The following is a 24,930-nucleotide window of genomic DNA, read 5'->3' as shown; positions in this document are numbered from 1 at the left end:
AATTCTAACGTCACGTAAGACCACAAGAGGGGCGGGGGCATGAAGCGAGGGCAAAATACCCGGATGCGTTGCTCTGATGAACGAGGTCGGTACAGGTATTATGTACATAGCCTAATGTATAAACCACGCAACAACTGCGATGGTTTTTGCCACTAATGTCGTCTGTCTCTAGTTGAACATAGCTTATAATTTCGAGGATGTCTGTTCACTTTTGTGACCAAGGAGTCAACAGTGCGGGGAGTAGCCTATGCGAATATAGTGTTGTATGGGGAACATAATCATTTCACTTTCGCTTTTAAGTTTTCAAAGAAGAACTAAGCATACTCAGGGCACTGTACATGTATTACGTATATATCATAATATAATACACGTACGTATAAGGTTTTCGGAAGGTTTTCATTTACCAAGGAAAATGACTGAGATCTGTGGAATGTCTTGAGGTGTCAAAGCTGTGATGTCATCAGTTTGGATGTAATCAGATCGATTGTGGTTGGGTCTCCTTATCAACAGCTCCTAGTTTAAATACTGTGGTTTTAGGGTGATACAACAATGTTGTTGTCATTCTGGTGTCTTGATGTGTGGATTGATGGCAAATTCTTCCATTTTAAATTGAGCCTATAACAACAAAATGTGGGAAAAGTTAAGGGGTCTGAATACTTTCCGAAGCCACTGTATATCTGTTATTAGTCCTAATTGCTGCTGGAGAGTGACTGTTGGAATTATTATATTTTACAGTAAAGTCTAACCAGAGTTGACCATGACAGAAGCGATGAATCTGCGGTATGTAGCCAGCATGGTTCTGAGCGGTGCAGGAGATGCCCTCGGCTACAACCATGGTGAATGGGAGTTCAATAGGGACGGAGAGGCCATCCATGCAGCGGTGAAGGAGAGAGGAGGCCTGGGGAAACTGGATGCCAAGCGTTTCCCTGTCAGTGACGATACTGTCATGCACTTGGCCACGGCAGATGCCCTGATCATGGCTGGAGAGGGGGCATCACTCAAGGTCCTATATCGAGCTTTGGTGGAGAAGTACATTGAGTGTATGAAAGACATGGCTGGAAGAATGGCAGGTAATGATATTACAAAAAACATATATATATTCACAATGTTCATGGAAGTTTGAAAATCAGATTGAAGGTTAGGTTACATACTGTAATCAGCTTGAAAGATGCATTTTTGTGTGGTATTCATGATTAATGACATGTTCCATGTTAAAACACACTCAATGGACAATTCATCACGAAGCAGAGGTTTCCTTAGAAATAACGCATCTTGAGGGTCTTCCGGGTTAAATGACAAATACAAAAGTGACAACAGTGCTATAGCTATGACAGACCAGGGCGTGGCATATATTTGGAATAAATATTGTTTTAATAAGACATATTGTTCAAATATGTTGGCTTAAGATAGTAACTATAATGTCTTCTCTATAGGCATCACCTGTCAGAACAGCATGGTCAAGCATGAACGTAGTGGCAGCAAAGACTTGAAGATACCATTCAACCAGCGTGCCGGGGGATGTGGTGCGGCCATGCGGGCCATGTGCATCGGCCTGCGCTTCCCTGACCCTGAGCAGGAGCACCTCCTCATAGCGGTGAGCGTGGAGAGCGGACGTCTGACCCACCATCACCCAACAGGCTTCCTTGGGGCCCTGGCCGCGGCTCTCTTCACAGCCTATGCGGTGAGGGGCACCCTGCCTGTGGAGGCGTGGGGACACGGTCTGATGGAGGTCCTGGAGAAAGCCAAGAAGTATGTGGAGAAGGAGGGCAACTGTGTGGAAGACAACATACGGCATTGGTGAGACCTTTGGTGCAGCTGGGTTTCATTCCCTGCATAGACGGGCTTGATCTGACATTGCTGATTGATTGAAAGTGGTTGTTGTGATGACAAATGATATTTAGGCCTACTCATAGTTCTTCGATAAGATTACTAAGCATTTACTGTTGCTTTTATGATAATAAACCCTTTTCAAAGTCTCATTTAGAAAGAATGCTGATTATATAGAGACAGACAGTCATATAAAAATATATGAGTATGAGTATAAAAATATATAAGTCTCACCTTTACCCTTGCCTCCATCCTCCAGGGGTTATTTTGAGATCTCTTGGAGGGACTATCTATCCAAGAGGGGCATCCTGGATGGGAAGAGCCAACCCAAGTTTCCTGAGAGCTATGGCGTGAAGGAGAGGGAGCTTTTCTACAGGTCCGTCAGCTTCGATGGCACTGGGGGCGCCAGCGGGCATGATGCGCCCATGATAGCCTATGACGCCCTCCTGAGAGCCGGCGACTCCTGGGCCGAGTTGGCTAATCATGGCTTCTTCCACGGTGGGGACAGTGACTCCACGGCGGCCATTGCTGCGGCTTGGTGGGGAGCACTGTACGGCTTCGCTGGGGTGCCGAAAGTCAACTACAAGAGTTTGGAGTACCGTGATAGGCTGACCAAAGTGGCGGAGAAGCTGTATAAGCTGAGGGGAAAACCTCTCGACGAGGAAGAGATGATGTAATGTCCTGTCAACCAGGAAATGGTTAAATGTCATGCCTGAAATCAGGGTGACTCTATGGTGCCCCAGTCTTCTTAAGTTTACCATCCAAGGAAAACCAAGGAAGGTGTTCATTTACCAAGGAAAATGACTGAGATCTGTGGACTGTCTTGAGGTGTCAAAGCTGTGATGTCATCAGTTTGGATGTAATCAGATCGATTGTGGTTGGGTCTCCTTATCAACAGCTCCTAGTTTAAATACTGTGGTTTTAGGGTGATACAACAATGTTGTTGTCATTCTGGTGTCTTGATGTGTGGATTGATGGCAAATTCTTCCATTTTAAATTGAGCCTATAACACAACAAAATGTGGAAAAAGTTAAGGGGTCTGAATACTTTCCGAAGGCACTGTATATCTGTTACAATTATTAATAGTGTGTGTGGTTACTTGACCCCTATTTACCATGTTTATATGCAAAATAAATGTGACCGTGTGTGCATTTATCTTGAAGAAACCATCATTTACAGACTAGTTTACATTGACTATTTTGCTATTAACAAAATATAGCCAAAAGTCTCTGCCAAATCTTCATGTGGAAACTGATATTAATATAAATCCGTCTACAACTCCTTGCTGAGATCACCCTACTCCAGTAAGCAGGAAGGGTTAGATGGGGAATATAAAGGTCATTATTTTCCTGCCACATTTGCTTCATATATCATATAAATGTATAACTGATTAAAAGGAGTGGCACAGACGGAAAAATACCAAGTGACACTGGTTCCCAACCCTCCTATGAAAATGTACATTCCTATGAAATGTATTTAACTCTGCTGTGACCGTATCTGTCTGGTTCTGGGGTCTTTTGAATTCAACTACAATATTTCCAGAGCGTATTTATGAATGCACCCTATGTCCACCCTCACATACTGTATGTTTGTGATGTACTCTATGTGAGTAAGCCAATGGGCTAAGAGGACTGAAGCCCAGGGACTCGGACCGCCAGGGGGCCTCACAGACCCAACTGTCAATGATGATTTTACATTGGTTAACCATTTTATTGTTCATCTCTGAACTGCATTTGTCCTTTCAGCATATCGTAGTAATTATGGGTTAGGGTTAAGTTCCATGTTACGTTCCTCACTTCCTCATCGTTACTTCCTCACCTACTGTGCAGTCACACTGTCTGCTAGCAAAAGGTCTGCACCACAAAGCAGGAGAGTGGGTCTAAAGGATATTTGCAAAAGCGGGAGACCGGAGTCGTCAGTCCTCTCTCTTCCCCATTCGCACTATCCCACTTGAATAAGCGATCTGCCTGCAGTTTTTAAGTTTCACTATCTAACTTTGCAACAGGGAAAATAACTGTCACATGTGCAACTGTCACATTAACACTGATTCAATGTTGGTGGTGAAACAGTGACACACAATCTTCTGTGAACGTGCAGCGCTCTGCTTCATAGGCCTACGTTAGCATGAATTTGGGCTTCAGGTCGGAGTGTGCGCAAAGAAATTGGGCCCAGACCAGGTCAGGCATTTTCTAGCCTGATCAATGCTCTACTGTGTGGTTCTGAAAGACAGCATGGACACAAGTGATGCCTGTGTTAAAGCAGTGCTGGCAATGCTTGCTCTGACTGTTACAATGTTAAAATGGCAATCCACATGTATTTATTTTTGTTGTAGTGGGGCCTCCAAAATGTTGATAGCCCAGGGCTACAAAATGGCTTAATGGCTGCCAGCTACTTTGCCTCTCGGGCTAGCTGTTAAAAAAGAGATGCCAATTTGTAGGCCTTTAAAAAAATAAATAAATAGTGCACTCCAACCATTGACCAGAAGATGGAGCCATTGTCTTTTGAACGCTATGCACTCTCAAAACAAACCATGCCTCTTTCCATTATTAGTTTTTCTCAGTCGCTTTCGTGCATTGATTTCTCACATCACTATTAACATTTGCACAACAGTTGCAATTGACTTTCTCAAAACAATTAGTACAAACTGCAAAACCTAGTTGATAACCTGCAAAAGCGTGCCACTTGCTCAAAATGGATAGTACATTCCTCAAAAGCAAGTATTCATGTCAATGAAAGTGTCAGTGTCATCAAAATGAAAAGTCCTGACAACATTGTTTATGAACAAGATAGTCAAATGGCTTTGTCATGTTTTCATTATGACAGTTCACTCTGTAAGTGTTTTCCAATGCAAAAAAGTCCGATCTTGGTGACACTACCTGAAAATGCTCAAGACAGTACTATACACTATTTGCAAGGCCATTTGAAATCTACAGTGGGTTACACATTACTGTATTTAGTGAGGTAAATGAGTACAAGACACTGAATACGTATGTTTCACATTTTTACTGCATATGCTCTTTGCCCTTTGGGTAGCACAACTGTAAACAATATTGCAGTACATATTGGAACTGAATTGGAACATACAACATACACACAGTACTGTAAATCATTCATTCACACATCCAGACGTTCCTGTCTGTCTGGCCACATATTTTCATCGACATCACAGCGAATATCATCCCTGGCAATGCAGCGAGGAAAGTACCTCCTTGAGTGTTGAATCCACCCTCTGCAGGGCTGTGCTGTGATGTCATCACATGCTGCATCCATGGCCTCTAGCAAGGCCATTTGGGTATGTGGATGCCGGTCATATACCATTGTTAGTGAGGTTATGGGAAAGGACTGTATAAGGTGAATAGTTCAATGAGAGTATGCTCCATTCGCCCCCGGGGCGTCGAAGGAGAGCTCTGGAGTGTGGAGATCCCACTCCAGCAGCTGATGATCGTGGGCATTGACTGCTACCACGACATAGCTGCAGGGAAGAGGTCAATTGGAGCTCTGGTGGCCAGTCTCAACAAGGGCATGTCCAGGTGGTTCTCCAAGTGTGTGGTTCAGAGCCGTGGTCAGGAGATCATGGATGGCTTGAAAGTGGCTCTGCAAGGTGCACTGAAGGCCTGGCTGAAGCACAACCAGTGCCTGCCCTCACGCATCATTATCTACAGAGACGGAGTGGGGGACGGGATGCTGCAGAGTGTGGTCAACTACGAAGTGCCACAGATCATGGACTCAATCAGCACCATGGGAAAGGATGTATAAGGTGAATAGTTCAATGGGAGTATATGCTCCATTCGCCCCCGGGGCGTCGATCAGGACACACATGACAGGAGATTGACTTTGTGTTCAGGTTTCTTTAGTGGGTTCAGGCAGGGTACAGTTCAGGCATGGGTAGAATGATTGCAAACACTACAATGGGTGTATGTGTGGTTCTGCAATAAACAGAAAGAGGTATTACAGTACACATGTTGTTACTAATCTGAATTATAACACCAACTTAAGACAGTACTCGAATAACAATCTCTGCGGCGTGAACTGCGCCAAACGAGCTTCATTGAAGAGCACGCAATAGCGGCGCCCATAGAAAGCACATGGCCAGACTAATTGCTAGTGCTAGTATAGAGTGCAGAAAACGGCAGTATCCAAATCAACACAGCAAATATGTACAACCTAAATACTGGTTGAAACATTGTACTTACAGTAGTTCAGTGACGCACATTGACACTGTAATGCTGCACAACGATGCTAACTGATTGGAGTTGTAACACGAGAAACCTGTGGTACTTTCAACTTCTTCTCCGATCTGAATCAATGCGGTCCAGAATGCACTGCGCACTTATTAAGGTGGCAGGTGATATTACGCACAGCTTAGCTCTTTTCGTATATATTGGTATCTGTTACTACTAAAAATGAAGAAGAGTTCTTGAGCAAATTTAAGACTTGTTTATTCAAAAAAGCAGGTTACACAGCATGGCCCCTCAATGGAGCTGATGGTCCGAATCGGTCACAGGATATTAAGTCAAAAATATGGATGTGAAGAAAAAGAGGCAGAGCCCATCTGTGTAGAGGATTTTATACCCTGTCACTGCCACTGTTGCTGAGCCAATCAAAACAGAGTCCACGTCACTTTAATTTGGTTGAATACAAAGTATACCAGTGAGACCATAGTAGGTGAGGCCATTCTCCGTCCTGCAAATAGGATGTCATTGTCTTATTATAATGCAACTCACCCTATGGTCTAATACAATTCCAATGCAACCTATGTTATGGGCGTCTTGCTGGCTCGGGCCCTAATGCAATTATATCTTCCCATGATGACATTCCTATGGGCGTCTTGCTGGCTCGGGCCCCAATGCAATTATATCTTCCCATGATGACATTCCATCCTCTGCACATGCACGTCAAAAGGCCATTGTGTGCACTAGAGGGCCATGGCCATGGCCACAGAGCATGAAAATACACCACACAGCCCCCCTCGGAACACGCAGAGTGTGTTCCGAAACTAAACGACAGACAGAAAAACTACATCAACCCATCAACTACATCAACACATCAACACATCAACACATCAACCCATCAACACATCAACACATCACTCAGTTCAATCATGCATAATACAAAAACTGAGATACAGAAATTTCCAACGACCGATGTTTCCCTCGTCCGAAGCGGCAGGGTCAGAGGTTGCTAGCACATGGCCCCAGTTGGAGAACAGCCTTTACCGCTGTCTCAGATTGATAACACTTTCATAGTCAGGAGCTTCCATTGTCGCGTAACCATTACATCACTTCACAACCGACATCAATCACATGATATAGAAAGAAACAAACAATACACAAATAATGACATTCAGTTATCATAACACATAATTCTCCAACAGTAAGCATAGGACAAAGGGAATGCATTAATGCATAGATCTTCACCTCAGGTGAGGACTAGTCTTCTGAAAAGTTCATTAACGTGGACTGAGTGACTGATTTTCCAAAAACAGTCAATGAGGCCCTGCCTCCTAAGAAAGTCAAAAATCATGTCTGCTATAATAGGTGCTCCTATCTTAGCAAAATAAGTTTCCCATGCCCCTAAGACCGTTTCCAGCCATGCTATCATCTGCTGTCCATTCCCGTCGTTCCCTTTGATCTGCTGCTTCACTACCCTATTCATAGTCTTTAATCTTTTCCTAACTGGTCGTCGTCCGTCAGTGTCATTGAGGTTCAGGCAGCCGCCTGGTCCCCTCCCACGCTGATCAAGGTCTGGGGAGTCGCCCTCAGCATCATCTGAAGCATGGTGCAGGCACTCGCCAGCATCCCCAGTAGCACAGGTGTCCAGGCTTTGGACACTCCCAGGCTGGACCTCCAGACTGTCAACACTCTCTGCTTCGTTGGTTTCTGGTTCATTGGCATCTGGACAGCTTTCCACTGTCCCCTCGGTTTCAGGCACTGCCGGTAATGTCACTGGCTGTAACACTGGCATTGCCACTGGCTCAGGCAACACCACAGCATCTCGTCGTAGCTCCTCCTTCTCAGGTTCTCTGGGGACCTCGGCACCTGTTGGCACAACATCCTGCCTACTCTGTACATCCACCCCCCTGTCCACCACCCGTGGCCCTATTGGGGTAGGGATATGCCCAGACACCACTGGTGTACCCACTCTGATGTTGTTTCTCCAACAGACCCCACATTGACCTAAAGCATGGTCAATCTGTTCCATCAAATATGGACTCCAAAACCCATATTCCTTGGTGATCTTGCGTCTTACCTCCCCCCTAGCCACATGTGCTAATCCATGAGCTTCCCGTATTAACATGCCTATTAAATCTGAGGGTGCTACAACCAACCCCTCATGATTCCTCCATAGACCTGTGTCATCCTGACTTGCCCCCCTTGCTAGCCAAACGTTCTTGTCTAACATAGTTGCTCTACTCTGTAACATCAATAAATCCTCAAGTGTGACCATGCCCTGTAATTGCTTTTCATGTGTGACCAGAAGACCTTTACCTGCCTTGTCTGCTCCTGTAATGGCTTTGGCTGCATCTTCTGCAGCCCTGTTACCTTGTGTGACATGTGATGAGTCAGACCTGTGTGTGGCACACTTCACTATGGCTAATTCCTTTGGCTTCATCATGGCTTGTAACAGCTTCATGATCTGTGCGTGATGCTGTATAGGCGTACCATCAGTTCTCTTAAAACCCCGCCCCCTCCATACAGCTCCATTAAAATGACAAACATTATGTGCATAGGCAGAGTCGGTGTACACTGTCACTCTCCGTCCGGTTCCCAAGTTGCATGCTTTTGCGAGGGCAATCAATTCAGCCAACTGAGCCGAGCAAGGCTGAGGAACTGCCTCAGCCTGTTCTACAATAAACTTTGAATTCTGTGCTTTAACTAAGGAATACCCAGCGCACAACGTTTCTCCTACCCCGTAACAAGACCCATCAACCCAATATTCTATATCAGCTCCCTTTAAAGGCAAAGCTTGTAGGTCTGTTCTATGCTTAATCACTCTGGCTGTCGATGGAATCTGAGCACCGGATGGCATCGTCACCTGACAGCCGTCAGGTGTGCATTTTACTGTACAGTTCAATTGGCATTGAGCATCTTTCCCTAGCAGCCCTGTTGGCGTGTGTTCTGACACAAGTATTGGCAGAGTTGCTCTCTGTCCCTTGTACTCTAAGTCTACAAGCTCAGTTGTAGGAATCAGCTGTTTAATTCCCTCAAATCCGATTGTCTTCACATATTCTCTAGACATAGGGAGGTGCGTGGCGCCTTCAGGCTTCTGTGTCACCACCAGCTGGCACCTCCCACTCGGATCTTCCGGGCACCCCTATAGGCCAGCTGCTGGGCCTCCGTAAGGGTTCATCACTCCTGGAGCAGGTGTAGTAGGAGGCCAATATCCTCCTCCTTGGCTCCCCCCTGCGCCCCCCTGGGGCCTGTTGCAGCAGGTACAGGCTAGATGTCCATTCTGGTCGCATTGGTAACACGGTTCTAGCATCTTCTTCCCTGCTGCTGTCCATCCCCCTGGTGGTGGTCCTTGGCCAGGCTGGTTGTACATCTGGTATGGAACCACTTGCACCCCTGGTGGCCCTTGTGGGTATGGATACCCCCCTTGTGGCCCCTGTGGGTAGGACTGGTAAGTAGCAGGATACCCCCCTTGTGGCCCCTGTGAGTAGGACTGGTAAGTAGCAGTCTGCACTCCAGGTGGCTGTTGCTGTGGGGCTAAAGCCTGCACTCCCTCTATGTTCCTCTCGCTTTCAGTCAATTGCACATGAGTCAATATTCTGAGTGATTCTTCGTCTTCTGCCTTCTGTATCTGAATATTCTTTCGATATAACTCAACTTGATGAGCTACGTGGTCTATATAAACAGCTTTGTTCATGTGTCGTAGCCCCACCACTTCTGCTAGCTTATCCTTAACTGGGGTAGGAAGCCCTTCTTGTATTTTTTCCCTGATTATGGATTTTTCTAAGGGGTTATCTTCAGCGTCTTTCCCTGTCACACTTCTCCATTGAGAGTGCACACGGGCAACATAACCCCGGGGATTCTCATCTCCCCCCAGTGGCTTCACAATGATATTGTCTGGGTGAATGTGAGTAGGGTAAGTCTCTCTGATTGCTTTCCACAGTTTGCCTCTGTTTGCTGCGAAGAGCTCTGGATCATAAACTGATGTATTGATATATCTATGAAGTCCTGCCTTCATCAATATTTCCTGCATTGTATCCAATCCTGCAATAAAAGCTAAGAGTCTTTTCAGGTCTCCCATTGCGGCCTGCGTTCCTGTCAGTATCACGTCGACCTCTCGCGTCCACGAATGTCCTCCCTCCTCCAGAACTGGGAGTTTCTCGATCACTTCAGACAGATCTGTATGATGCCACGGATGATATTCCATCTTGTTACCCCGAATCAGCACTGGACAGTTCTTTAATGTATTTGATGACATTCGGTGACAATCTTCCTCTCTTTCCGCTTTCTCCGGGCGTCTTCTCCCACCTTTCCTTTCGGCTGTGGCTATCATCTTCCTGACCTGCGCGTTGTAGCCTCCATCTGCATTGTCGTCATCACTTGAGTCTTCACTGCCATCTTCGCTGTCATCTTCCTCGTCACTCCTGTCGTCTCCTTTTCCCCTTGGCTCCTTCTTCTTCTTCTGGGAATGGTCCTCCAGTGCCTTAGCATATGGAGGGGGACTGGAGACAGGACACATGTCTGGGGATGAAATGTTCAATTTCTGTTCCAGTGTTCTGGCCAATTCTTTTTTCTTTTCCGGTTCCATCTGAGCTATTTTCTGTCCCTCTACCTTAAATAGATCTAAAATAGCTAACTCTAACTTGCGTTTCTCTGATCTAATCTTTCCTCTTTGATGTGCTTTGTGCCCATTGATAAGTATTTCCAATGTTGCAATTATTTGTAAATTAAGGCTGCCCTCTTTCGGCCACGGCTGTTCAATGTATGCCCAACGGCTATTCCATTTCGTAGACATTTTGCTAATTTCCCTAACAAGAGGATTCATTTTTTCCACTACAGCCATAGGGGATAACGTAGCCAACATTCCACGATGTTCACTAATATCTTTTAACAGCTTCGTTGAGTTTGACCCCATTCTACTTTGCTCAATATGCTGACAATATTCTATATTAGATAAGGTGTACGCTTCTTACAACCCACCTTATTTTGTCTTGTTTGCTAAACAAATGCTAGTCCAATATAACTGTATTAACCGTCCCCACAAAACCCTGCAACTCAGAATAACAGATTTGCCTCTTGTGTATGTCAGTGCAGTATTAATTTAACTCTAATCTCTGTGTAAGTACTTTATACTTAAATGTGTTTCCTAATTGTTTATGAATATGTGTCACTTAATTACTCATTCAATACTAATTACAGTTCTGGTCAACACAATTATTAAATCACAAAGGCTGGTCAACACCTAAGTATTCACTGATTTACAAAAACCCTTTTACTGCTTAATTATCAATACAATCTATTCTGCTATTCCTAATCAAAAGCTGTGGACATGACCTAACTTGAAATAAAAGATGTAAATTACAAATATTAATTATAACCTGTAAAGAAATCGACTTGTTATTTGGAAAAGAATGAATGATTAATTATTAATTACAATCTGTAAATAAATCAACTGTTAAGTGAAAGGAATGAATGACTAGTTAGAATTATTCATTATATCATCATATACATTGATTTAAAACCTGTGGAGTCAATTATCTGTTAATGGTTATTCAGAATGGTTTTCATTAGACAGTCACAGACATTTGACCAAACCTGTGGAATCAATCAATTGTTTTGTGAAACAGACAATGAATGATCTGAATAATTAATTCAACTAATAAGTAATTAATTAAATTAATTAAAGTAATGTAATACTGAACAGTCATTTACAACATCAATCTATGCATCAGCCTTTTAGATTCTTTCACCAACATTCTGCAAGCAGGCACAGAGCCGGTTTATTGGGGTCATAAATATCTGTGCTGTGACCCTGCTGCGATTCTGCTTAGGGAGACAGTCAACAGATGTCACAGAACGACTGGCCTCTTTTCCTTTGAATCTATCAAAAGCCCACAATCTATCTTTACTTTTAACAGACAATGACAAATATCTTTAAACTACTTTAAAATACCCCAATGATCAATTCACTATCTTTCTATCTCTAAATTACTACACAACCTATGTGAAATGAATTTAACTTTATCTGTAAGAAATAAGTAATGTAATTAATCAAAGTCAGGTTCCTTTCTAAAGGAGTGTTTGTTTGCTTTTGCAGAGGCAAGAAGAGGGGGGCTTTACAACCCGTTTTCCTTGAAAAACCACCGCGTGTTTGTAGCCTGATGTGTGAAAAGGCCAGAGGGCAGAAAGCAGGGGGGGTCAATTTAACAACCCTTTGTCTAACCTCTGGGGAAAACCGCGCCCTCTGTGTGTCCGCGTCTCTGCGCGTGTCTTTTCTCCGGACAAAGGACAATGGCGTCTAAGAATGGATTCTATGACACAGTTCTGAAGAATTGATTTCTTAATCTACTTCAAATAATGCTCTTACTTACAAAACAAACTTCATAATCCAGTTCCACTTTATCAAATTAGAAATACGTATCCCCTTAACATTAACACATTAATACACTCATCAGAATCTTTTCTGATCTAATACACGTATATCAGTAATATACCAGTCCACTTCAAAATGCCTTTATCAGTTTGTTTCTGGCAGTCTACACTTTTTCATATAGACACTATTAGAGTATGTCTTCCTCTAATACCGAATTTTACACACATACACGATATTCCATAACACCATGCAAATCAAATCACTCATTTACAAATACCTTACAAATCAAATCGTATATTTTCAAATACGGGCTTCTTAACCCGGCTCTTTAAATTCAATCCAATTGTAATTATCTTATATTTCTAACAGATACTCAACACAAATCTAAATTCTTTTGTTTAGCTTAAGACCATTTAATTACATCAAAGCTGGAAGTCTGACAGAGAGAGAGAGGGACAGTTAGAGAGAGAGAGAAAGAGAGCAGAGAAAGGGGGAGCAGAGAAAGGGCAGAGAGAGGGGGGAATTGGCTACTTACCTCCAGGCGCTGAGAGAAGTTGAAGAGATGCAAAAATTGACGGTCACTATAATTACTTATAAGCTATTAATTTACTCGTGGACTAGGCTCGCCATTATTTCGTATATATTGGTATCTGTTACTACTAAAAATGAAGAAGAGTTCTTGAGCAAATTTAAGACTTGTTTATTCAAAAAAGCAGGTTACACAGCATGGCCCCTCAATGGAGCTGATGGTCCGAATCGGTCACAGGATATTAAGTCAAAAATATGGATGTGAAGAAAAAGAGGCAGAGCCCATCTGTGTAGAGGATTTTATACCCTGTCACTGCCACTGTTGCTGAGCCAATCAAAACAGAGTCCACGTCACTTTAATTTGGTTGAATACAAAGTATACCAGTGAGACCATAGTAGGTGAGGCCATTCTCCGTCCTGCAAATAGGATGTCATTGTCTTATTATAATGCAACTCACCCTATGGTCTAATACAATTCCAATGCAACCTATGTTATGGGCGTCTTGCTGGCTCGGGCCCTAATGCAATTATATCTTCCCATGATGACATTCCTATGGGCGTCTTGCTGGCTCGGGCCCCAATGCAATTATATCTTCCCATGATGACATTCCATCCTCTGCACATGCACGTCAAAAGGCCATTGTGTGCACTAGAGGGCCATGGCCATGGCCACAGAGCATGAAAATACACCACACTCTTAAGGTGGAAATGATAACCAAATATAATAATCATGAATTTAGAATATTGGAACCTTTCTAACAACCTTCCACCTCCAAGCAGAGAAAAACTCCTCTATTGGATTCAGGAATGGGGAGTAGGGAGGGAGATATTCCACCAGCATCCTTGAATGTGCTGCAAACCACTGTCTGACCAGATCTGAGTGGAGAAAACGCACATTTTGGCCCTATTATGCACTTCTTAACTTGCCGTCTTAAGTCTTAATTAAGACGCACCGCCAGGTTAAGACCTACCGCCACCCTTATTATGCGCTTCATACGCGCTACTGCTATTATGCAGGTGTCGCTAGGCGCCCACACATAAGACGTAAGACTCCCGTGCATATATTACTCATTGTGGGAGTGTTCATATGTTAATGAAGTGCGCTAGGCGCCCCTGCTATTATGCGATCTGACTTTGCGCCTAGCGCTAAGAAGTGGTTTGAAAAGTTCTTAGGCGCTAGACTTCATGCACGTTTTGAAACACGAGCGCGCCTCCGCGGTTTGCGCATGCGTGCCGACCGACTTCTTAAGAAGTGGGTCAGCGCGCATGCGCAAACCGCGGAGGCGCGCTCGTGTTTCAAAACGTGTATGAAGTCTAGCGCCTATGAACTGCATAATAGCATAGCGCTTATGACTTAACGCAGCCGGTTCTTAGGGAATGGCACCTGGCACGCTGATTGGGTTGATTGAGAAGACGCCCAAAACACACCCATGACTAATTTCTGGGCTTAGCGCCGGGTCTTAGGCGCCCACTACCGCACGCATAATAGCAAAGTGGCCTTGACCACGCCTCCACGTCTTAAGTTTAGATCTACCGCCTCGTCTTATTGCTTAAGACTTATGAAGTGCATAATAGGGCCCAATGCAACAACATACTTGTTCAGATTCTTCTTCTTCTTCGGCGTATGGGTAGTTGTTTTTCCTCTCCACTCCACCAGGCTCGGGGCCGAGGGGCTACCCTTTTACCACCCCGAGACCTGGTTGAGGGGCTCACCCGGGCTATATTTCTGGACACCCCTCCAGAAGCCACGTCATCGTCTCGTCATCTAATACCGACAGACCATGCATCCCGTTGGGTGGGTGGTACACCGGGCAATCCAGGATAATATGGTCTGCGGTTTGGTCCTCTGCGCCACACTCGCACGACGCATTTGGGGCCAAGCCCCATCTGTGCATTGATGAGCGGAAACGCCCGACGCCGGTCCGGAGACGATTGAGCCTCACCCAGGATAGCCTTGCACATAGCCTTGTCCTGGATTCTGAGCCAGGACATGCAGACACTAGTGGCATACTTCCGGAAATGGAGATTGAAGCTTAGCGAGGCAAAGACGGTGTCGGCTGCCTTCCACCTTAACAACAGGGAGGCTAAACGTGAGCTTAGAGTACACCTAGATGGAACTGCCCTGCCATGTTCCGCTGAGCCAATCTATCTCGGCGTGACATTGGACAGGACGCTCACGTTTCGCCGACACCTCGAGTCACTGCGCAAGAAGTTAACAGCTCGTGTGGCGCTGATGAGGCGACTGGTTGGCTCGGGCTGGGGCGCCGGCGCAAGGACCTTGCGCACGGCAGCCCCAGCCCTCGTTTATTCAACTAGTGAATACTGCGCCCCAGTATGGTGTCGCAGTGCCCACACCCGCCTCATCGACTCGCCTATAAACGAAGCCTTGCGCATTGTGACAGGATGCCTGCGTCCTACCCCCGTGGACAACCTTTCCATCCTAGCAGGCATCCAGCCCGCAGGCCTCCGCCGCATGGGAGCCACAGCACGTCTTGCCTGCCGGGCCGTGGAGCTTAATAACCATCTGCTTCATGATAGGCTCACTATAACAGCGGAGCCCTCCCGGCGTCTCAAGTCGAGACACCCATTTGTGCCTGCCGCACAGGATCTCAGGCAGCAATGCAGAGATCTCAACATCAGTGCGGCAGGATGGGCGGATTATATGTGGCGTGCGGAGTGGGAGGCTAACACCTCCAAACTCCGCGACCACATCCCAGTCGCCGGCCCTGAGCCCCTCGGGATGGACTTGTTCAGATGGTCTCCATTTAGATCCCTCTCATTCTCAGGGATTATGTCCCTGTAAAGAATGTCTAAACAAGTCAGCAGATGTTGTGTGTTGTATGGACCAAGACGGGGTATATGGGTGAGGATGCCGTTTTCTGAGATGGCTGCACACATTGTAATATTCCCTCCTCGTTGGCCTGGGACATCAATGGCTCTCTGTCCAATGCGATTTCTTCCACGCCTTCTACCTTTTGCCAGATTGAAACCCGCCTCATCAACATATATGAATGTGTGCAGCGGTTCCCTGGCCTCCAGCTCCAGTACACGCTTTATCCCAGAATAGAGAGAGAGAGAAAACACTATTAAAACTTTTCCTGTGTAACATAATGCATTTTGGACAACACATTGTACAGTATGTACTGTCATGTAAGTGTCCTGCATGGCACTACACAAAGTAACCAGTTCACAGCACTGAACATTGGAGTATGCATCGAACACATAAATGTTTTACCTGTACATACTGGTGACGGATCTCCTTCAATTGTAGCGATTGAAACGGATTCAATATTCCCAAAGATGTTGTCATCTTATATAACAGCGCTTTGTATCCCTCTCAACCTTACAGCATTGTTTGCAATCACCATTGCACAAATGGCTTCCTCTTGTTGCGGAGTAAAAATGGGCCCTCTTCCACCTCTGCGAGGTTGTCTTGCAATCCTATGTGGTGCAGAGTAAAATTACAGTAATGTACAGTAAACATGAGATATACTGCTTTAACCCATATTACTGTAGTGTACAATAACAGTGCTTCCCACTTGTAAAATGCTGCAGTACAGTACCATACTGTAAATATGGCAAATCTTTACTGTAACACTACTTTACACTACAATACAGTAAATCTGTGCTGCAGTAAACTGTAAGTCTAAATGTAAAGTGTAAAAAGTGACAAGTTCTTGTCCCACTGTAAGCTTCATGTATGACACAATGACAGTAGTGCAGTGCAGATTTAGTGCTGAATTACTGTCCAATATACACACCTGTTCTCCCGACGAAATGTTTGAATAATTGAATTTACAGTGGTTCTCCCAACATTTGGCTGCACCCTTCGACCAGCCTCAGCCATTGTGAGGCCATGATTGACAACATGGTCCACAATCGTAGCCCTAATTTCATCAGGAATCTGCCTATGTACTTGGCCTCTTCTTCCTCTTCCCCTGTTTTGTCCCCTCCCCGCATCCTCACCCCTCTTCCACGATGCTGACCTTCCATTTCTGTGTCACAGTATTGTCGAAATGGGACACACTATGTCCTGCTCGGTTCATATATGCTTGCCAATTGAGGGTTCATGGGATTCAGCTCTGAGTGACTGTGGAGAAGTGACTTATCATTGGTTACAATTAATGCCTCACACACTCCTCATCAGTGAAAGCTGAAGTTCACCTGAGAGAAATTGTTTTTTCAGGAAAAAACTATAAAGAAATGTATAACATTTGCTTGACAGATTTTGACAACTTCTTCAACATTTTTGTATGTAATGACTCAAGCAATGAAATGAGGACTATTAGTTGTATAGGGAATGACTATTCAGCATTCATAAGTATAGTTCATTTTGACTGACATGACATAAGCAAATGATAATGTTATAAAACAGCAGAGAATTGTATGAAAGCAATTGATACATGTCCAAAAGCATTTGCAATTTGTTGGAAGGAATGAGAAACTGCTACTATGATGTGCACAAATGACTAAATGTTGTGGAGGTTGAACTAACAGTTATGATCATTTTAATTCTGATCAGAGAAATGCACCAAAGCAATTGAGAAAAACTGTACGTGTGCTTGCTACTGCAAGGCATATACTGTATATATTTATTTATTATTATTTATTATTATAGCAAAACTTGCACCGGCTACTAGCCCACAGTTTTGGCACTAGGTAGACATGAGAGGTGTCAAAACGTGCGGCTCGTTCCAACTCGCGTTGCTATTACGCAGCGGAAGGTTAAGGCATTATTATTATTATTATTATTATTATTATTATTATTTTATTTATCATATTTTTAATACATTATAACAGCATTTAACTTAAGGTGCCATGCTGACCACCCACAACAACTTAAGTTGATATTACAACCTCGAACAGCATTAATATGAAGCAACCATTTTATTCAGTTTTCTATTCCACTTCCACCTATCACAGTCTCTGGGAACCTGTGGTTATTTTAATATGTCTATTTTTAATCAGTAAACATGTTCAGGATAGGCTGCACATTTTCTAAGAGGCATTTCTTCGTAGCGGAGTAAAGCCCTCATCTCTTCACAAGTTATATTAGGCTAGCAAAATGTAGGCTATCTGCTTTTAACATGAGGTACGTATACTAATCCTTAGAAAACGAGTAATTCATTTGACTTTTTATTAAAGAAAAATAATAATTACATAAAGCAAACAAACCTTGACTCCAAACAAAGTATGTACTATAAAGACATGTTATGTAAACATGTAAAGTCTCATGAACAATAGAGGATAATCAGAATCAGATTTATTTTTATTGCCAAGTATATTTGCACATAGGCCTACAGGAAATTGACTTGGTGAGGTTGGTGCATAATACTTTGCACCAAAGCACCTTGAGCTGCAACGTTTGCAGGAAAAGCGCTATACAGATAACGTTATTATTATTATTATTATTATTATTATTATTATTATTATTATTAAGACATAAAGATACAAACAACAATATTTAAAAAAAAACTATGTAATAATAGCCTATAAACAAAATTAGTGTAAAAAGACAATGAAAGAAAGGGGCAGTAGAACAATAATTATGTAGGCTGTAAATTATTAGTATGTAAAACTAATATAGATTACATTGTCAGTTGTATCACATTCTGTACTGAGAAGTAAGGTGGTAAATCACAAATGTCCAACTTTCATACAAAGAGAATTCTAGAGCAAGAAGTCCATGACGTTAGTACAGGAACCGATCAACTTAGGATATACTGATTATACACAGGAATGTCAGGAAGACACGTCAGAGCATTTTTAGCCATTACATTCTCATGAACAATAGAGGACAATAAAGTATGTAACCTACTATAAAGAAAAAAAGTTATGGAAACTTTGAAACTCTCTTATACTGCACAGTTTAAGCTAAGTACTTTCACAGACCATAATACAGCGCCTGTTCTGTGTTCATTCCCCTTCTCCTGTTTTGGTGATGGCTGGCATAAAGTTTGATAAACTTGTTCTTCTGGTCTCAATGCTGCGAATACCCAGGTTGCTCAGCCTGCTGTCTGTCATAGTCGTGCGTAATTAGCGGTCAGTATTACAACTTGTTCCTTAATACTACAACTTGTTCCTTGCAAATACTACCTGGGGCTGCTGGGGCAGCATGTAGGAAGCGTGAAGGAAGAGCCTCTGTCATTGCTGTCACTGTCGTTGCCTTTTTTTTGGGGATTCAACTGTATTGTCATGGCAGAGTACAATACAACAAAATGCAGTTTACCCAGTGAGCAATAGACGTCTTTTCAACCTCGCGTCTAGAATATAAACCAATATAGACCAGCTATATTACGGCTATATTTTCTACTTATCTTAAATGCATGAAAACCGTTATTAAACCCCTCTAAACTGTCAGAATGCGTCCCAGACGTCATGTAGTATGAGATTCCATGTAGTCTAGCATAGTTATTCATGCGGAAGTGGTGGTTTAAATTGCGTCTATACGTCGCTGTCCTTTAACCCAGATAAATGCGGTCTGTGTCTAAACCTGTTTTATAGTCTAGCAGCACGTTGAGTTTAAATTAATACCCTAAACGCCTGTAGATTGTCAAAATATGTACCAGACCGTCATTTAGTCTGAGATTCCATGTAGTCTAGCATAGTTATTCATGCGGAAGTGGTGGTTTAAATTGCGTCTATACGTCGCTGTCCTTTAACCCAGATAAATGCTGTCTGTGTCTAAACCTGTTTTAGTCTAGCAGCACGTTGAGTTTAAATTAATACCCTAAACGCCTGTAGACTGTCAACATATGTACCAGACCGTCATTTAGTCTGAGATTCCATGTAGTCTAGCATAGTTATTCATGCGGAAGTGGTGTTTTAAATTGTGTCTATACGTCGCTGTCCTTGGCTTTAACCCAGATAAATGCTGTCAGTGTCTAAACCTGTTTTAGTCTAGCAGCACGTTGAGTTTAAATTAATACCCTAAACGCCTGTAGAATGTCAAAATATGTACCAGACCGTCATTTAGTCTGAGATTCCATGTAGTCTAGCATAGTTATTCATGCGGAAGTGGTGGTTTAAATTGCGTCTATACGTCACTGTCCGGAGATAAATGCGGTCTGTGTCTAAACATATTTTCTACTTATCTCAAATGCATTAAAACCGTTATTAAACCCATTCTATTGTCCTTACGCTCTACTCTATGACTATGAGGCTGGGAAGACAAATCGGCAACACACTACATGAACTGAATTGAGATTATATAGAAAAATAGTCATAGTACCTGGGGTTGATGACTGCAGAGGAGAGTCTATCATTGTAGAGTCATCAGTGGCTTTTCAAACAAAGATCAAAGCACATGAACAACTTTAAACAGGAACAAGTAGCACAGAATGAGAGGAAAGACCAGTTATATTTTAAAAATACAAACGCATTGCTTACAGGCATATTCTTCTTTGTCCTTTTCTTTTAATTCAAAGAGGTCCATAGAAACTGATCGTTAAAAGGAAATATCGTTAAAATGTGCTTTCTTAAATACAAAAAACGTCACATAATAATCGCATTACGTTTTGCTACATGTAACCGGTTGGTTATTATTTCCAGTTTGCGGTTAATGTAATTTTGGTTAACAAATGCTTTCTTTCGCTACGATTGGAGACGGGTTACCACGTGACCATGGGACGTATTGAATTTCCCGGTTGGAACAGTGAAAAGTAGTATTTTTGGGATGTTTTGTACATTGGCACTACATTATTATTATTAAAACACTATTCCGCTAATACCATTATTATTATATAGTGGAATGCCTATAGAAACTATTGTTGTGGTTAAACCGTGACCTACATTGACGTGCCAGAGAATGACTACCCTCCCTCGAAACCATCGCGGGTATCGCTTCTCGGCCTTTTGGCTAAGATCAAGTGTATCTGTTCTTATCAGTTTAATATCTGATACGTCCCCTACCCGGGGACGTTATATTAAATTGTTTTTTGGAGCAGGGAGATGGAATAGGGGCTTGCTCCGTCCACACCACGCATCGACCTGGTATTGCAGTACCTCCAGGAACATAATATTTCAACGGCATTTCAAGGTCTAAATATAGGCCAAATTGGAAATTGAAACAACGTCTATGTTTAGACGTTGAAATGCCGTTGAAACATAGACAGGGAAACAACGTCTATGTTTCAACGGCATTTCAACGTCTAAACATAGACGTTTTTTAAATTTCCAATTTGGCGGATATTTAGCCTCGATTTCGCCTAGACGTCTACGGGCCATTTAGACGTTGTTTAGACGTCTAATCAACGTAAAATTGCTCACTGGGTAGCATCCAACCAGGAGTGCAAATAGTGATATATGGGCATGATATAAATAGAGCAAGAGGTAGTGATAGGTAACTATGTAATATACAGTATGTGCAGTGGTAGTATTGTAAACATCATTATATAAAACATAAACATCAGTATTTAATGACACAGGAGAAACAGTACAGGGGGGTAGTAGATGTCTCAGGAGAAACAGTACAGGGAGGAAGTAGGAGTCTCAGGAGAGGCAGTGCAGGGGGGTAGTAGATGTTTCAGGAGGGACAGTTAAGGTGTAGCCTGAAGAGATAGGTCTTCAGTGTCCAACGGAAGATGGAGAGTGATTCTGAGGTTCTGACAGCCATGGGAAGCTCGTTCCACGAGTGGGGAGCCAGTATAGTGAAGAGACGTGACCGCAGCGTGATTGCTGTGATTGCGTGACTGCAGGGGCAGTCCCCTTTGCCGCCCGGTAGGCTAGGGTCTTGAATATGTTGCAAGCTGCTATCGGGAGCCAGTGAAGGGTGCGAAGAAGGGGGGTAAAATGAAATAATTTGGGGAGGTTGAACATCAGACGGACGGCAGCATCCTGGATGAGCTGCAGAGGTCTGATGGCAGAGGCGGGGAGCCCGGCCAGGAGTGTGTTGCAGTAGTCAAGGCGGGAGCCCCCCAGGTGGAAATGGACGAAATTAATACATACAGCAAAAAATGACAGGTTCTAAGCTTCATTTTGATGTATTGGTTGCGGAAGTTTGAAAGAAATCCAGCTGCCACACCAGGCTTTTGTCCACTAACTCCTGCACTCCTTGATGCATGTAATTCTCACAGCTCTCTTGCGCTGACTCGGTGGGAGAGGCTACAACATATAGCGATAACTTTTCAATAAGCTGTAGTAAATGAAACGACTAGTTCATAAAATGAAAGTCCTATGTTGTAAACAGAATGGCCATTCTTATCTTGTGCCCATCCACAATGATATGAATCGATTTGAAGAAAGTTAAGGGCTGACACGCAGGGGTCATCCCTATGTTCCCACAACGGGACACAGCCCATTGGTCCCACATTTCTATTTATTTATTTTTTTTCTAAATTAGGCCCCATGTTCCCACAGCCCAGTGGTCCCACATTTCTAATATTTCATAGGTGGGCTAGGGATAGGGTTAGGGTCAGTGTTAGGGTCAGGACTAGGGTTAGGGTTAGGATTAGGGTCAGTGTTAGGGTTAGGGCTAGGGCTAGGGCTAGGGTTAGGGTTAGGGTTAGGGTCAGTGTTAGGATTAGGATTAGGGTTAGGGCTAGGGTTAGTTAGATTACTTAGAAATGTGGGAAGATTGGGCTGTGGGATAGATAAATACCTTCTAATCACTCCAGCTAACCTAGGTTGTTGTGAGACAAAGTCATTATTAAGCCTTAGGAATAATAAGGAACATTCCACATTGGCAACATTGACAGTTTCTCTGCCTTCAGTTGCAGCAGACCATGAATACAACTCAACAAACAGGAACTTAATGAATGAATGAGACCTGAAAACACCCACCAGTAGGTACTACCTGTGCTTTCAGTTGCATGTCATGTATGAAAGGCGCTATATAAATAAAGCTTTACTTACTTACTTACTTACCAGTGAGAATATTAAACCACACAATTACATTTATTTTAAGATACCGGTACATACACAGCCTAGTGGTAGATGAACTGTCAGATCAAAATGTCAGATACGCTGTTTGCATTTCAAGTAAAACTGGACCCAGCTGACCTGTCAGCAGGTACATTGGTCTTTGTCTTGCACACCTGAAAACCCTGTTCACCCTGAAACACATCTTTCAGTGCGTCTCAACTCCTGTGAATAGCTTTACATCCACTGTTCAGTCAGACTTGAAGATCTTAAAATCCAGCCAGTCCAGGCCAGACATTAGAACAATGTTATCACTACGGAGACAGTTAACACTCACCTGTTGTCAAACAAAGTCACTGAATCTGGCACAATCAAACAATATGGCTTTGTATTACAATTAAGAGTTTTTTTTAGATTTTCATATCTAGCATTTTATATTCTTAACTGAGACCTGGCTTACCAACGATGGTGTAGCTACTTTACTTGAGACATCCCCTCCAAATGACAATGTCTTTCAGTCAGTTAGACACAACAAACGAGGAGGTGGAACTGCTGTCTTATACTCAAGTACCAGTTCACTTGTACGGTACTAAGATCAATTCAGGCAAACCTTTATTGTATTGATCAATTATGTTTTAGTTGCTTTTGGATTTACTCTGTTCCTCCTCTTTCTTTTGCACTGTATACAGCACTTTGGGTTGCATTATTAGGCTATGTATGAAAGGTGCTATAAAAATAAAGCTTTATTATTTGTATCTTTTAATATTTTATTAATATTCTTATTGTTTCATTAATTGAAATAAACTTGGCCTCTTGAAGTAATGAAACACACACTATGTACAAGAATACCAAACCCAAACTGTTACATGTCCCCCACCCTTCCCCTTATCGGTGTCTTCCTCTTTGCAAAATCACGGTGTATGTATAGGGTAATAGATGGGCAAATAGATGACGTGAATTGGATGACTGAAGCCTGGGGCCAAGCCCACGCACATACACACACACACACACACATACCTACACACCCACACACATACACACAATGTATAGGTTAGGTGGAAGTTGAGGGCGTGACTTGAGTGTCTCCCAGCACCCAGCCAGCAAGTGAAGCTCTCCCTTTTCACACGGTCACCCCTACAGCTTTTAGTATGTTCCCTGGAGACAGCAGCGTGTTTGGAACCAACTCAGACAACACTGCTACAAGGATCCAACTGTCTGAATCGGTGAGATAATGGGATAGTTCTTTGTTGATTTATGATTTATGATTATGATTTAGATTTGTTCTATTTAATTGAAGACAGCACCTACAGTATACTCTATACAATGACATCTTCACAGACGCAGGCAGTACGCAACCTGACTCAGACATCAACGCGAGCAATTGAGTCCAAATTCTGCTTTAATTTGAGTATCAATTAATTAATTACATTACAATTACATTATTGTTTACTACTTCCTTGTCATGTGTAGTATGTCATTCTGAACTCTGATCTGAGCATATCCACACACGTCGTCAAGGTGTTACCTAGGAAATCTGAACTCTGATCTGAGCATATCCACACACATCGTCAAGGTGTTACCTATGATCTGAGCATATCCACACACATCGTCAAGGTGTTACCTATGATCTGAGCATATCCACACACATCGTCAAGGTGTTACCTAGAAAATCCTGTTTTTGCATCTGATCGTCATATTTCTAATGTTTAGTTTGGGTCTGGTTTTTAGGTGGAAATTAGACAAATAGGGCATAAAGCTTCAGAGTTTAACAAATGCTACTATCATGGAGTCTACTGGCATAGCCATTACATGAACTGTCTGCTCCACTGAACCAGACTATGCATAAAAGAGTAACATAGGCATAAGGCAAGATAAATCAAGATCAAATAAGGCAATAAGGCAAGATAAGTCAAGATGAATAGTAGAAATGTCATGTATTGTACTTGGCAGTGGGTGTAAGAAGTCGTATTGAGTAAACTGTGTGCTTAAGGTGACTGTGTGCTTAAGGTAATTGTCCTCATAAAACCTTTTTTTACTTTTTATGTTTGTATATGTTTATTGTGTTGGGGACAAATACAAATCAAATCAAATGACAGGTAGGCTACTTTTCCAGAAACTCTCTCTCCCAAACCACATTGACACTCAAGCTATTACTAGTTGGCCGTTTGTAAATTG

The 24,930-nt window shown here is 43.0% G+C and overlaps 1 protein-coding gene across 1 annotated transcript; it reads left to right on the top strand.

The window, feature by feature from the left end:
* Positions 1-769: 769 nt before the first annotated feature.
* On the top strand, positions 770-2,665 carry LOC308161658 (ADP-ribosylhydrolase ARH1-like; the record flags this gene model as incomplete). Its single annotated transcript, XM_080535701.1, has 3 exons — positions 770-1,070; positions 1,434-1,797; positions 2,087-2,665. 3 exons carry the CDS (start codon positions 770-772, stop codon positions 2,502-2,504), a joined length of 1,083 nt encoding a protein of 360 aa, XP_080391827.1. The 3' UTR covers positions 2,505-2,665.
* Between the last annotated feature and the right edge of the window lie 22,265 nt (positions 2,666-24,930).

This window comes from Nansenia antarctica (genome assembly GCF_963989245.1).
Source record: "Nansenia antarctica genome assembly, chromosome: 7".
In the NCBI taxonomy this organism is placed as follows: Eukaryota; Metazoa; Chordata; class Actinopteri; order Argentiniformes; family Microstomatidae; genus Nansenia; species Nansenia antarctica.
This window is presented reverse-complemented; position numbering and strand designations above follow the sequence as displayed.